Source organism: Lytechinus pictus, chromosome 4, assembly GCF_037042905.1.
Source record: "Lytechinus pictus isolate F3 Inbred chromosome 4, Lp3.0, whole genome shotgun sequence".
Lineage (NCBI taxonomy): Eukaryota > Metazoa > Echinodermata > Echinoidea > Temnopleuroida > Toxopneustidae > Lytechinus > Lytechinus pictus.
The window spans coordinates 4,728,227-4,743,228 of record NC_087248.1 but is presented as its reverse complement, the minus strand read 5'-3'; the positions used below and the strand labels follow the sequence as shown (position 1 = coordinate 4,743,228).

Here is a 15,002-nt window from a genome sequence, read left to right as displayed (position 1 = left end):
GCCTGAAAAATTTTAGGTTATCAAGTGCTTTTTCAGGAAAACATTTCACGACTTCTGGAGGCTTTCGTGGATATTATATGAAAATGTCACAAAAATGCGAAAATAACTTCCAAATTAAAATATATTCTAACAATCTTTATTTGATTTATTTATTTATTATTCATTTATTTCTTTTTTTTTGGGGGGGGGGTAGGGGTAATCACTCGCTCAACTTCTCACTTGAAAAGTGAACATTAAATTATAAAGTAACAACACAAAATCCATACACTTTTTGTATAAAGGAAGTTAAAAAGAATATAGGTCGACTGTGGCGTGTGATCGGTCTATTCCTGGATGCAATTTGAATCTTAATACATTTGTAATTCTCAAGTGATTTGAATTCTATTACCTCAACGGTTAAAACTACAAACAATAATGTTTAAATATAAATCTGGTGTTTTGTTGGTCGTTATAACGACATCCTAACTCGGTTGATCGTAAATTTGTGAGTACTGGATTATAGAATGCGTGAAAATTGATCAACCGGGAAATTAGCTTTGTAAATAAAAAACATTTTTTTCCTATGAGGAATGTATACATGTAAATGGCGGATCTAGGATTTCATCGGGGGTTGACGTAAAGCGATTGTGACCCACCCCCCCCCCCCAAAAAAGGAGGGTATTTCGCAGGAAATTATCTAATTGTTAGCGAAAAGCTTAAAGGTCAAGTCCACCCCAGAAAAATAAATCTCCATTTTTCTGAGTGTGATCCTATTCCAGCACCAAAACCCTTCTTTTGGTGCTTGTTTAAAGGACAAGTCCATCCCAACAAGAAGTTGTTTTGAATAAAAAGAGAAAAGTCCAACAAGCACAACGCTGAAAATTTCATCTAAATTGGATGTAAAATAAGAAGTTGTGGCATTTTAAAGTTTCGCTTATTTTTCACAAAATAGTTATATGAACAAGTCAGCAACATGCAAAAGAAAAGTCGATGATGTCCCTCACTCACTATTTCTTTTGTTTTTTATTGTTTGAATTACACAATTTTTACAAATTTGACAATAGGGACCAACTTGATTGAACCATAAAATGTTAAAACAATGGTAATTCCACATGTTCAGAGAGGAACAAAACTTTCTTTCACATGACAAGGGGGGGGGGGGGGGATTAGAATAATTCATATTTCATATAATAAAATACAAAATAAATAGTGAGTGGATGACATCATCAGTTCCCTCATTTGCATAAAGACCAGGATGTGCATATGACAGTTTTGTGAAATTAAGCGAAATTTAAAAATGTCATAACTTTCTTATTTTACATCCGATTTTGATGAAATTTTCAGCGTTGTGCTTGTTGGATTTTTCTCTTCTTATTCAACACAACTTCTTGTTGGGATGGACTTGTCCTTTAAACAAGCACCAAAAGAAGGGTTTTGGTGCTGGAATAGGATAGCACTCAGAAAAATTGAGATTTATTTTTTTACCCTGTCTAAAATTCACGGGACGCAATTCTATATCTTTTTATTCTTCTTTTTACATATTGCGCATCATCCAGAGCTCCAGATCCACTCCTAGAGTGAATTTATAGTGTATTTTGAGTAAAGTATGTATTTTCACTCACTTTTGGGTGATATTATTCATTATCTCGTTGGGCTGGAGTGATCAGTGAGGTCGATTAACTTTCGCTCTATCAAATTCACCCTGGTTTCTATGTTATAAATATTAATGTTTTTCAGACTGCATTCATCCCCAATCCAGAGAAAATAAATGTTTTCCACAGCAAGTAAATTGCATGCACGGGTAACTGAAAAATTGGTTACCATTAGCTCCGAGGAAAAAAACTTGAATAAGTAAAACATTCTGTAGTTCAATAAAAGGTAAAATATCCGGACTTTGGCTCAGATCGTATTATGCTGGATAGCTTAGCCAACATAAATCTCTGCATTAATTAGGCCTACAGGAAATTGGTGTCTTACGCTTAAAATTTAGTCTAGTTAAGTCGAATAGGAAATTGGTTTCGAACATATATAGTATGAAAGCATCCATCTAAAGATTTAGGAATCCATCGTTTTATTTTCCCCACGAACTGTTCCTGAAATATATTCATATTGTGTAATATGAATATCAAGGAGATAAGACGTGGATGCTACAGCAATAACATTGGAGAGGAAATAGAGAAATGATGACAAAGAGAGGGGAGGGGCGAGAGAGAAGGGTGGGGGAGATGGGATGAGGAAGAGGGCGTGGGGAGAAGGGGGGGTGAGAAAGAGGGGAAGATTGAGGGAGAGGGCGAGGGAATGGGAGGAACTCCGAGGAAGTAAGTGGGAAGGACAGAGAAGGGGAGGGGCATGATTAAAAATTGAATGGTATCTATCACAAGTCATGTTCGAAGTGGCACTAGATTGGGGTCAGAACCCTTGTCTCATAATGACGCTACCACGAGACCTCCATGGAGATGGACTGAGAATAATTCAGATCTAACGATATTAAAATGTCACTTCGATCAGTTTTAATTCAGTGAAAATAGTCCACGAGATTTGGTGATCGAGGCGTTCGTCCACCCACAATAATGTTTATTTAATGTAAAACATTCAACATTTAAATCTATCAAACATTCACTGGGAAGTGCTATCCTCGGAAAGAGAACTTAAGAAAACTGGTAAGTCTTTGTTTTGATTCATTTTCCCCAAGGTTACCTCTTTATAGGTCCATATGGGGTCTGCTGCATAAAAAATAACTATTTGCCTTGCCGGAAATCTATTTTTTTTTTATCGCATGACTTCGGTTGGCATATAATTTTACCACTGAAATCGATACAAGAAAGTGGTCAAGAGAATGCGGATGATCATGCTTCGTACAATCATTTCCCATGTTTCAAGGGAGAAACATGTAAATATATGCTGTATATAGCCTATAAATATTAAATCATAGTTTCAGTATTATAATGGAAGGAGAATTGTAAGTTTATTAAAAAAAATATCACGTGATTCCAAATTGATTATGATGATAAGAACAATGAAGAGTTGATGACATTTATGATTATGGCTCTTTATATGCCTACTTGTTCAATATTTATTTATAGGTATTGTGTGGGTGAACAGACAATCGAGTGACAAATTATAATGCATCTTTTAAAAGAGCATTAACCTTCATCCATAATAAACGAATTCATATTTTATAGCGACAATAGATATGACTCGTTCCACCACCCACAATACTATTCAATATTCTGACCATTGGAATGTAGATCGTGCGAGTTTCTATTTAAAGTTTATCTGAGTCTAAAGAGAACATTATTCCGAACTTAAAACTAGCAAATAATAATTTTCAGACGAAGTGTTAGAATGGCAAGGACGCAATTGTAATTTATTCAAATTGCCTCTTATATGGATGATAATCGGATATACAATATATGTATTAGAAAACTCCGTGGACAATAACTGTTGAGTGTATATACAGTATATAGTATATATCCAATTATCACCACATAAGAGGCAATTAAATCAAATTAATATTGCGTTCTTGCAATTTTATAACCCTTCTACTGCAATCTCTTTGTTCGTTTATTTCTGTAGAATGAGATGGACTACAAATAAAAAATCTCACGATTACAAAAGTTACGTTCAGATAAAGCTTTTATATTTCTCTCAAATGATGGTAATAAAAAAGAAAATGTAATTTTGCTCGAGCTTTTTCTGACGTAGCAACCATCCATATTCTCCTCCTCCCAAGACAATACACATTTCCCTTTTCCTAATGTTTGTCTACTTTCTCTGACCATATGGCTCACTGATACAAAAATATGATTTTGTGATAGATTTTGGCATAATATTTTTGGTCTTGGTCATGAAACCCGCGCGTAAATTGCCACAAAACTCGGGTGTATTGATAAATGTAACGGTTTAACACAACAACAGTGACGAAGGGTCGTCATTGTCGATCGAGTTTCTTTTAAGTTGCGTTTTGTATTTTGGGTGTGTGTTTATAAGCATCATCCTTATATCATCTTTATGCGTATCACTATCTCTCTCTTAAAACATGCCCACACCAAGAATGATAATTATTGATGAAGATCAAGCGCAGTTTACAGAAAGGGAAAACATGCCTTCATGGTAGTGAGTTATTCTGGCATGGTATCCATTGTGATTGTTATCACTCTGCTTTTATGAATGAACTTGGCCTTGTGTGGAAATCGTGATCATTTCATTCTATTCAATATTTATACGGCATATGTGTCACAATTTGTATTGTGACTCTTGAATAGCTATCTGTTGAGTTTTCGACCACAATTCCAAGTAGAATCTTTCAGGTTCTATTCAGGTAGTCATCGTTACTAAAGGATAGATTATGTAGGACGCAGGAGTGACCTCTTTTCAGAGAAACTATTCAGTGGTCTGTTATTTAAGCCAGCCCACGGGCCAAAGTGCGCTAGCCTCACTCACCCCCATCTGTTATTCCTGACCCCCCTCCTCCTTTCCTCTTTCTTACCCCACCCTTCCTCTCTCGCGTGCTCTCTTTCTTCCCCCTGCCTTTCCTACTCTTTCTCTCTCTCTGCATTGCAGCCTGTATTTCACACATATCTTCCTTTCGCCTAAACCGGAGGACGGTTTTTATAAAGACAACCAATGTTAATTAACTATTTTAATTACCATGGAAGTCTTGGTTGTGATTGGCTGCTGAGCACTCTTTCCGTGATACAAGTTGCTACAATAGCAAAGTTACTATGGTAACTCTTTTAGGAACGGGCTCCAGGTAGGTATAATTTCACCACTATTAAAATAAAGTAGCCCTGAGTTGTCCTGTCATCTCCATTTCTCATTCTCTTTTATGTCACTTCTCTCAATGATCTCTCTCTCGTGTTCTGCTATCTTATCCCCTTTTGCAAGTAGGACAATGTAATTGCAGATCAACTAAATCAAAACTGAATGAGGTTTCTTACACTTATACCCCTTCCCTCCTTGTCTAAAACCTCTTTCCCTCTACAACTTTTCCTTGAAAGTTCTCTACTTACTTTGTTTCATAAATCATTCCTCCATTAAACATATTGTATTCACTTAGCAATTAAATTCCTCATGTATAATATTTAGGGCTTAAACAACATACATTCGTATTTGTATACCTAGACAATACAACATTTTCAAGAATTTTGCAAGCAGCATTTCATAAATTGTGTTGGACATTGAAACAAAGAACGGTTTTTCACAATTTTTTGTGTTTTGAAAAATAGATTTTGTGAAATCCACATGGAAAAGAGAAGTTTTTTTTTAATTTCGGATTTTATTGTCTTGTCTGGACAGCCCTCTCCTCCATCCTACCAATTAATATTCCTACTTCATCATCACAGAGAATACAAAAGGTATGAACCCTAAGATTGATGAAAATTGACAAATCAAGTACTTTAATATTTTCTCAAATGACACAAATTTACAGATAAATATATTCATCAAACATACACATTTACTTATAAAACACATATTTTACAATCAATTGCAAAGTACTCTGTATAATAAAATATTTACAAGCTCAAATATTTACACAAGATAAAACTTCATTAAAAACATTTCAATAAATACCTTCAGATATATTAATATGCAAGTGAATATTTTAAGATCAAAATGAAGATCCAATCCTCTCAATAATAATAAACTAATCAAATGTTCACCAACCACAAGTAAGCCACATGAGTGATGGATCATTAAATTCAAATAATATAATCACAATTTTTATCATCATCATCATCATTACCAAGGCAGAAATAAAATATTCAATTACCAGATGAATAGTCAAAAGTATTTAAGGAATGTACGTTAATAAAGGCACCAATTACTGGACGGAGTGCATACAAGGCATAAGTTGCTCATAGTATATAACTTAATCATAAAAGTGGATTCTTTAACTTTTGGATCCACCTATCATCTTTCCAAAATCCCTTCAATTTCCTAGCTTACTGTGGACTTTAATCAAAGAAGAGAATTGATGCATAAAGATTCATGATGAAAATTAAATGACAAAGTATGTATTTGAATTTATCAGTTACTTGAAATCTGCCTAATTCAGCACTTAGTGACTCATGACATTTTCTTAATGTAATATGCATGGGAACATCTGCTCACTTCATTTGATTTCTTTATCCAAACCCATAACCTTCACTTAAACCAGATTGGTCAGAATTCTCAAAAAAAAAAAAATTAAACAGGGAAAAGTTTCAATTTTTCTCCAAGAGATATTGCTGTTGAATTAAAGAAAAGAAATTCTAGGCCTATGCTGCCAAATCAAGCAAACAAACAAACGTCAGAAATTTTAGCATTGCCATCAATTGTTACTTAGAGGAAAATATTGATTTTGATTAGCTATGGAGCAATTCTACTATGGCACCTACCATTAATGATAGACTTATTGCTAATTTAACAAAAGTCCCAATGCAATGGGATCCAGACAGGTAGTGAATGTTAACCTTTCCTTTTTGACCCCCCCCCCCCATTAATTTCTTCTTTACCTTCTGTCCTGAGTTTGTAACAAAGTCAATTTATCTGAGGGATTCACAAGAATCAGGTTTACAAGATTTCCTCTCATGCTGCAAACAAAAATGTACCTAAACCATTAAGTACCCTTTCAACATCTACGATCCATCAACTCATAAAGAGAGTTTCCATTCCTTCTCTCACTCAGTCTATTCAGACCCGTTTCTTCAGTGTTTAGTTCTAGTTAATACGATTTGCTTTCAATCTGGTAGGCAGACACACGTTTACAAATCCTTCAATTTGATGAAGAAAAGTGGATAACTTGCCACTTGGTGGACACCCAATCCTAATTCATCTACAACCAAATTAATTACCTAACCATGTGGTCTATTGCCATTTAACTCATTTATTATCTTGTCTGATTTCCAATGAGGCCTTTATCCATCTGGATTAATATCTATTTTTATCTAACGCCACTTAGTCTATATGATTAGAAGAACTGTTTGTGAACTGCATTTTCATTTAATTAAGAGCAACATGGTAAGTAGTCAAAGTCAAAATTAGACCAAATTGATACGACCAGAGTGGGTTTATCCATGATGGCGTTACACAATTTGAGAATTCAACCATCTTCTAGTAGACAAAGTTGATAGCCAAGGAATGTACTGATCAGAAACCACTTCAATAGACAAGCGACAACCCTTACTCTCCAAACACTTTATTTCTTCTTTCCCTTAGCACTTTTCTTTCCAGGACTCTTCTTTCCTTTAGGGCTCTTCTTGCCCTTGGGTGATGGTGATCTCCTGGCCTGTTCTGCCTTCAGCGCTGCCTCCGCTGCAGCGATCTCCTCAAGGCGTTTCTTCTCAGCCTCTAGGAACTTCTGCCTGAAGGCTTCCCTTGGTTTATTGATCTCTTCTCTCCTCTCATCAAGACTAGTCTGTAAGATGTAAAATGAGATGGATGCATTTGAGGCATGACATTGTAACAACTGTAAAATGTAGGTCCAAAGAACAAACATACTATACTCTGAATTAACCTCCCTTCTGCCTAGATTAAATTTGCATTAGAACTATGATTTTTGTGAAATATTTCCATTGTTTGGGTCTTTATTATGTATTGTCTGTATCACTATGACTGTGTACTGTTACATTGATTAGCAAGACACACTGGGCCCATTGTATAAAAGTTACAATTGTGGCAACTTTGCAATCCAGCAGTAACTTCCATGTTATCCTTGATTTGAGTGACTGTTTATCACTGTTACCATGGTAGTTACCATAGGATGGCAAAGTTACCATAAGAGTAACTCTTATGCAACAGGGTCTGGTTGAAAGAGATGACGTACCTGTAGTTCTATACACTTCTTGAGCTGTTTCTCTTTGGTGAGGTTTCTTCTCTTTCTATCCTGCTCTCTCTCATCCAGTACAGCCTCTCTGAAGAGGGTATATTCCTTGATCTCTCTCTGCTTTACCTCAAACTGTCTCTGGACCTCCTCTTCATCCTTCAGCCTGGGTTCACCTGTGAAGTCTGCAGGTCTGGAGAAAGGGAACAAGGGCATTATGGATAACTCTTATTTTTCACTAATTGTAAATTTCCCATAAGTTATCAAATATATGTGAAATTTGCCAAAGTTGAATCGCTTAGGACAACACAAATATGTTCAACTTACAAAAAATTTGGCTAGTAAGATTCAAATAACAGAAGCTTTTCATATTCTTGTCTAAAAAATTATCTGGAATATGGTAGGTCAACTTGAACAGATTCTTCTGTAGTATATAGTTCAGTAGTAAGAGGGTGTGCCACACTATTCTACAATTTATTGCAAAACAGATTCAGAATTGTTTGATCATTTGTTCATTTTGTTAATTCATTTATTTATTTCAAATTCTCATTTAAAACATGACATCCAATTATTTTTAGTTGAACGTGGTAATGGTTAAATGTAGAAAATGCACTTGAATATTCAGACACTCCTATTTTTTTGGTATCATATGTTGTGAATTAATTTACAATGGATGAAGGTGGCAAGCGTAAGGTGAAGCATTCCAATCACCTGCCACAAAACAATAGTAATTGCAATTTTTTTAGGCCTACTGATTAAAAGGGTTACAAGAACATTAAATTGTTACCTGATGTAAGGTGTATAGTCCATGGTCTTGAGGATTTCCTTGGGTGGTGGTGGAGGCGGTGGCTCATTGGTAAGTATAGTATCATTAATTGGAGGTTCCATCTCAGAGGCTGGAGTCTGCGGTGGACCAACTGATCAGAGAACAAGATGATACAGCATTTTGTTAATCAAATTGTTCTATATGAGGTTTTTGAAATCTTTGCTATCACATGTACTAAAGAATACTGTATATTGTGTAGGAACAATTTTTCAGATCCATTGCATCTTTCAAATGAGTTTAAGTATTCAGCAATACCTGTGGGCTTAGCACCTTGTAGATTATGTAGGACAGTACATGTAACTATGATATGTAGGGGGGTTCAATGATAGCTCCTGTTTCATTAAGCTTCTTCTCAGTGATTTCCACTTACAACTGTTTTAAGCTACTGAAATCCTTGTCTCTGATTGGTAGAGAGCATATTTGAAAGCAAGACACTAACAAGAAACTTTATGAAATATTTGAAAGACAAGAATAATGGTAATAAGGATAAATGAAATCGGTGCCTTATCATTCACATTAATTATCATCATCATCATCATCATCAGCAGCAGCAGCATTATCATCACCATCATCATCATCATCATCATCACTATAAAAAAAAATCATCATCATCATCATCAGCATTATCATCACCATCATCATCAGCATTATCATCATCACCATCTTCATCATCATCATCATCATCATCATCATCATCATCATCATCATCACCATCACCACCACCAACATCATCATCATCCTTTCTTATCACCTGATGTACCTTCTGCTGCTTCTGCAGCCTCTGTTTGTTCTGGTTGCGCTGCTGTCGGGTCTTCTTCTGGTTCTAGCTTGATTAGATGTTCTTTGAGGAACTTCTCCCTTGCTGCTTGTGCCTTGGCAGCCCGACCAGGATCAGCTGCTTCCCATGCCTGCTTCATTGCACGGATCTCGTCCTGACGTTCCGTATCACGACGGATCTCCACCTCCTCCTGAACACAGAGAAATAGTGGGTACCGGTAGATATTTATTTAGTATTCAGAGCCTTTCACTAAGGTGAATAGATCCTGAAGTATCACATTTTGCAGACTGGTGGGTGTTTCATAAAGCTGTTCATAAGATACGAATGACTTTACGCACGACTGGTGACCCCTTCTTGTGCTAGATGATACATCCCTATGTCATTCATTTAGGACATAAGAACATGTTCCAGTCGTTCGTAAAGTTGTGCATAAATTTACAAGCAGCTTTATGAAACACCCACCAGGACTATTAACTTCATTACTAAAAATCAGGTAACAAAGCGGTTTAACTTTAGAAGTTTGAATAGGAATGAAACAAATTAAACCGCTACTATTAGAGAGTTGTGGCACAATAATCCATCTGAAGTTGAACCAAAACTTTAGACTAGAGTTTAAATCAAACCCAAAATCAGATCATGAGGCTAAAAAGTTCTAACTCACCGTTGGTGTCTGGTCCAGGACCACTCTTAGAGTCCAGTTAGGCTTGGTACTATCAAACTGTTGTGAGGATGGTCTAGATGCGTTGCCTTTGTCCTTATCTTTGTCCTTGTCTTTACCCTTGTCCTTGCCCTTCTTACCACGATCCTTAGCTGCTGCCTTGGCATCACCCTTACCAGGGGATAGGGGGCGCTCTTTGTTGGCTGTTTAAAAAAAATATTGCATAGGATAATTAATCAAACTGACACCCACATTATGAAGCTTAGTAAACTTGTCAGAGTTGAACACAGAGGCTCTCTCAATATTTGATATACATGAGGTGATTGATACTTGGTTGTGTACATGACAAGTGAAATAGATAACTATTCAACTTCCATTAGAAAACATAAGGAATTCAAGAGTAATGGTACACATACCTTACAACTAGCCTAATTATAACTTAATGTATCATGGTCAGAGTTTAAGACAAATTCTTGCATATCTTATAGAATTGCTATTACAATTAAACAAAACCTCACAAAATCAAAGTTGAAAGAAAGAAAGACAAGCAACTTAATCTTTTGGTACACTATACTAAACGCTCACAGCAACAAAGCATCGTGTATAATGTACAGGTAGAAGAAGTACCGGTAGTATATATACTTGTTTATAATCAACACATACAATGAGACAGGAATAAGCATATTTTCATGAAATATAACACATAGAAAATATGTACTGTAGTTAAATATGATATTTGAATATGGACAATTTTGAACATTAGTATGTATACACAACAAAATTAAAATTACCTTTTTAAAAATCTAATTATACACATCGTCAAATTTCAGTGCGTTGTATTTCATTTTAAATCGATTCATTGATATTCTGTAAATTCTCTTAGACAATACCTGAGTCAAAGACCAAATGTACAATATTGTCCATATTTATAAAATAAATGTACATGGATGAATACAACAACTATGTATGAATACTGAATGCCAGTATCATGATTCAAGTTCAGTCAAATATGAAGTTCAAACCTGAAGAAAAATGATCCCAATATAGCACTTCAGCTAGTTTACGTTGATATTCAAGACTTCACATCAATATCTTTCTCTGAATTTCAATTTAAAGCGAGTATAAAGCTTCATACAGGGATAATATTGACGATTTCATCACTATTTGTTGAAATAAAATTAAACATATCAAGAAATAAAAATTTCTTTAAAGAATATTTGTTGATTAACTTAATTTCATATCAATTTAGAATTAAAATCATCATGAGATATGAAGGTTATCAAAGAGCAATATTATTTTCACTTTTCTTCAGGTTTAGGTCCATTTCATTTCATCTTCATAGTGATAATAAATGAAATTAAATCAATGTTAATTGCTAAGCTACTGCATGGTCATCAATTTCTATCTATTGTAAGTTTTAAGCTGTATTACAAGGCTTTGCAGTTAGTTATAACAAATTAAATGTAACTCATACACTTTCTTCTACAAATGGATAAGTTGTACACGTACATCATGATGTAAAATCAGTTCTTCAAAAACGCAACAGGTAATTCATTATTTGTGAAGCTCCATGACATGACTTTGCTTATCAATCTATGATTGATAATTCTACAGATGCACATTCTATAATTCAACACACGGACTACAATGTTATAAGGTCTGAGAGCAATGTATACAATTGGCAAAAACAAAGTATGAAAATTTCACAGGCAGTTTCATAGATAAAGAAAACTTTTATCTCAATTCAGTCACTTGAACACAAGTCCTAGGCCCTGTCACATAAAAGACTCAAACGATCGATCAATCAATCAATCAATCAATCAATCAATCAATCAATCAATCAATCAATCAATCAATCAATCAATCAGCATAACTGTAATGATGAAACACATACAAAGATTCACAATCAATTGTAAATATTGATTGTGTCTTTTTTATGTTACAGGGCCCCTGGTCTCTTAAGATGGAGTATACAATTGTTTATATTAGAAAGAAATTATTATTTTTTGTCAAATGTATTTAAACTCTCAGGCCAAACTGTTTGTCTACTTTGTATTCATTAGATCTACATTTATTAACTAATTCTAAGCCGGGAAAATTTCTGATCTACCTGTAAGTGCAATGTGCAGCTTTTATAGTTAATGTCTAAGATGGAGAGGTGATATAATGCAGAAATGATGTGCTGTGCAAGATAGCATGAAAGTTAATTTCTAAATCATGATCTTTGATAAAAAGATTGTTTGGAGTAGCCTCAAATCTGCAGAGATATCCTCAAACCCGCAAAAAGGAAAAGAAAAAGATAAGAAAAAGAAAAGAAAAAGAAACAAAGAAAAGGAACATGTCTGTGCCTACAAACATGTTGACTATTTTCATAAATTCTTACAATTTTCACTACTTAATTTGCAGAAATTAGTTTTCAGTGATATGAGATGTTTGAGAAATATTTGTGAATATAACCATGTCATATTGCCTTCAATTCTTTTTTAATTCAGAGACTAGTACAAAATGCTATCAGATGATGTATAACTATAATGGGAGAATATATTTTCTTTGAAGGAATGATCGTGTTATGTGTTATATAGTGAATAAAATTTGGAATGATACTACAATTAGAGGGGCAAGTTTCTCAAAAGCAAATTGCTTTGGGGGTAAATTCTAAATGATAACGCAAATTGCAAGTAAGCTTCTAAAGAAATTATCAATGATTAATCAATAAAGAAATGTCTTCAATAGAAATAAAGGATGAGTATTTCTGGAAAGAAAATTGATATTGCACAAAAATACTTAGATTTTCTCTTCATTTTTATTTTCTTCTTTCAGACATCTACTATCTTCATTTTTGTTATCAAATTTTGATATCTTTCTATTACCTTAATTTTGTTATACTTTTCAATATTTTTCTATCATCTCTACTCGCAATTTGCTATAGAGTTAGCTCCCCTTATTGTATTGGATGAATATGATCTATGCTACAACTATATTGATGAAGTATGGGATGAATGAAAGATGTGGGGAATGGATTTCTTGTTTGCCTTTTCTTCTCTCCTGCGAATCTTCTCTATCCCCTTTTGCGTCTGACGATGTACTCTCCACTCTGTCCTTTTTTCTTGCTGTTAGTAGTAAAGTTGATGTAAAGATCATTTGATAAAACATTGTGCAATATACCTAGTGCTGTCAAGAAGTATAAGATTAGGAATACAGGGGAGCATCTCATCAATATTTTATCCAACAAGTTGTCAGATCTGACAACTTTCCTTTATTTTGATTGGCTGAGAAGCACTGTTGCTATGGTAATTGTCGGATAAAACAGACTTTGTTAGATAAAGTTCTTTCATGAAATGCTCCCCTGGTGGGTGTTTCATTAAGCTATTTGTAATACAAATGACTTAACATGTGACTGTTAACCATTTCTTGGAAGCTAAGTCACCATCCATGATAATCTGGGGTATACATAATTTACCATGAGAAAGGGTCACCAGTCATGCATCAAGTCATGCATAACTTACAAACAGCTGAGCTACATTACGTGAAAGAGGCCCCAATTCATATGTAGCTATGGGACAGTGATTCACAAAGAATATATTATACATATATGCATGTGACTACAAAAGGGTGCAAGGATAATAAAGACATTAAATGGTGCGAATCTGAAGATGAGTTACAAAGATTAAACCAAAACTACTTAAAACAACATATCTTTGGATAAAAGATGCCTTTGCATAAAGAGTTGCAATTGATCTGAATGTTTCACTGCTAAAATTGAGTTTGATATCATACATGCCTTCTAATTTCTTTCACAAGCACTTTAGAAATATTTTACCAAAATGAAGATATATCTCTAGCTTAAACACCTGTATGGCAACTTACATAGTACCAGGGCCTCGTTGCATAGAAGTTACCATCATGGTAACTTTGTCATCTAATGGGAACTTCAACTACCATAGTAACGCTGATCAACAGCCAATCAGAATCAAGGATTTCATTGAAGTTACCATTGGATGGCAAAAATAATATAATAGTTAAATTTTTATGCAATGGGACCCAGGGCCTGTTTGAACAAAGAGTTGCGATAAGATTCAACTCTAAACTCAGATTGTCATGGATCAAATATTATGTAGTTATTAAGATAGCAAATTAAAATCCCAATTTAAATTTGATTACAATCCTTGGAACCCTTTGTTAAACAGGGTTCCAGGTAAAGATATCTTAGAACTGAGGGAATACTTTCCCTATTAGCGGGTACTTTTACTCTGCGCCTTTGGGCTGACACTAATTCTGATCGACTGCAACTCTTTAGTTCATCCAAGTTTGATGTCATTAACACCGATTAGACCTAGAAAATGTATACATTAATCTATACCTTCTTCTCTTGTGCTTGTCACTTCAAAGTCAGCATAAATACACAATAAAAATCACATTATAACCTCTTGAATGATCATAATTGAACTAAAAAACGAATAAGATCACAGGAGTCTCTCATTCATAATGTTTTAAACCGTTTGTTACAATTATATAATTATTTGATTTTGTTAAGATTATGAAATATATTCTGCCTGATGTAGATTGAAAATGTGAAATATGCAGGATTATTTGAATGTCACTATACCTTCCAATGCCTACAACTGTAGAATCTCCTTGGACTTATGAAATAGATGTGTAGCTTTCAACAAGTTATTAATGTAAGGTGGGAAGAAACGAAAAATTGACGAAAAGGAGGTACAACTATTACTTTGGCTGATTGGAGAATAAAATATGATACCCATGAACCTCTGTCAAAGTAATAAATATCTAATAATGATAGAATGATTCCAAGTAATAAAGATATAGTAAGGTTGGTTTAAAAGCACATGAATCTCTTTACTGTGAAAAGTCTCTTTAGCTATTCAAACCAATCTTTGCTCTACTCTAGCTAACAATATGTTGATAAAAATGCTATGCAGTTGGAGCTTTTACCAAC

General features: G+C 34.4%; 1 protein-coding gene across 50 annotated transcripts in view; it reads right to left on the bottom strand.

Annotated features, from left to right (window-relative positions):
• Positions 1–5,711: 5,711 nt before the first annotated feature.
• Positions 5,712–15,002, bottom strand: part of LOC129259672 (androglobin-like) — an 80,001-nt gene continuing 70,710 nt past the window's right edge. For 21 of the 50 annotated variants that reach the window (XM_064098127.1, XM_064098129.1, XM_064098134.1 and 18 more), the window contains 6 exons: positions 13,078–13,155; positions 10,049–10,248; positions 9,370–9,577; positions 8,571–8,700; positions 7,787–7,976; positions 5,712–7,378 (listed from right to left, as the gene is read on the bottom strand). In XM_064098127.1, the coding sequence (XP_063954197.1) occupies positions 7,160–7,378; positions 7,787–7,976; positions 8,571–8,700; positions 9,370–9,577; positions 10,049–10,248; positions 13,078–13,155 (1,025 nt within the window). In that variant the 3' untranslated portion in view covers positions 5,712–7,159. Of the gene's footprint in view, positions 7,379–7,786; positions 7,977–8,570; positions 8,701–9,360; positions 9,578–10,048; positions 10,249–13,077; positions 13,156–14,405; positions 14,427–15,002 lie in introns of all 50 variants that reach the window. The other 29 variants (XM_064098133.1, XM_064098135.1, XM_064098128.1 and 26 more) reach the window with 4 other exon arrangements.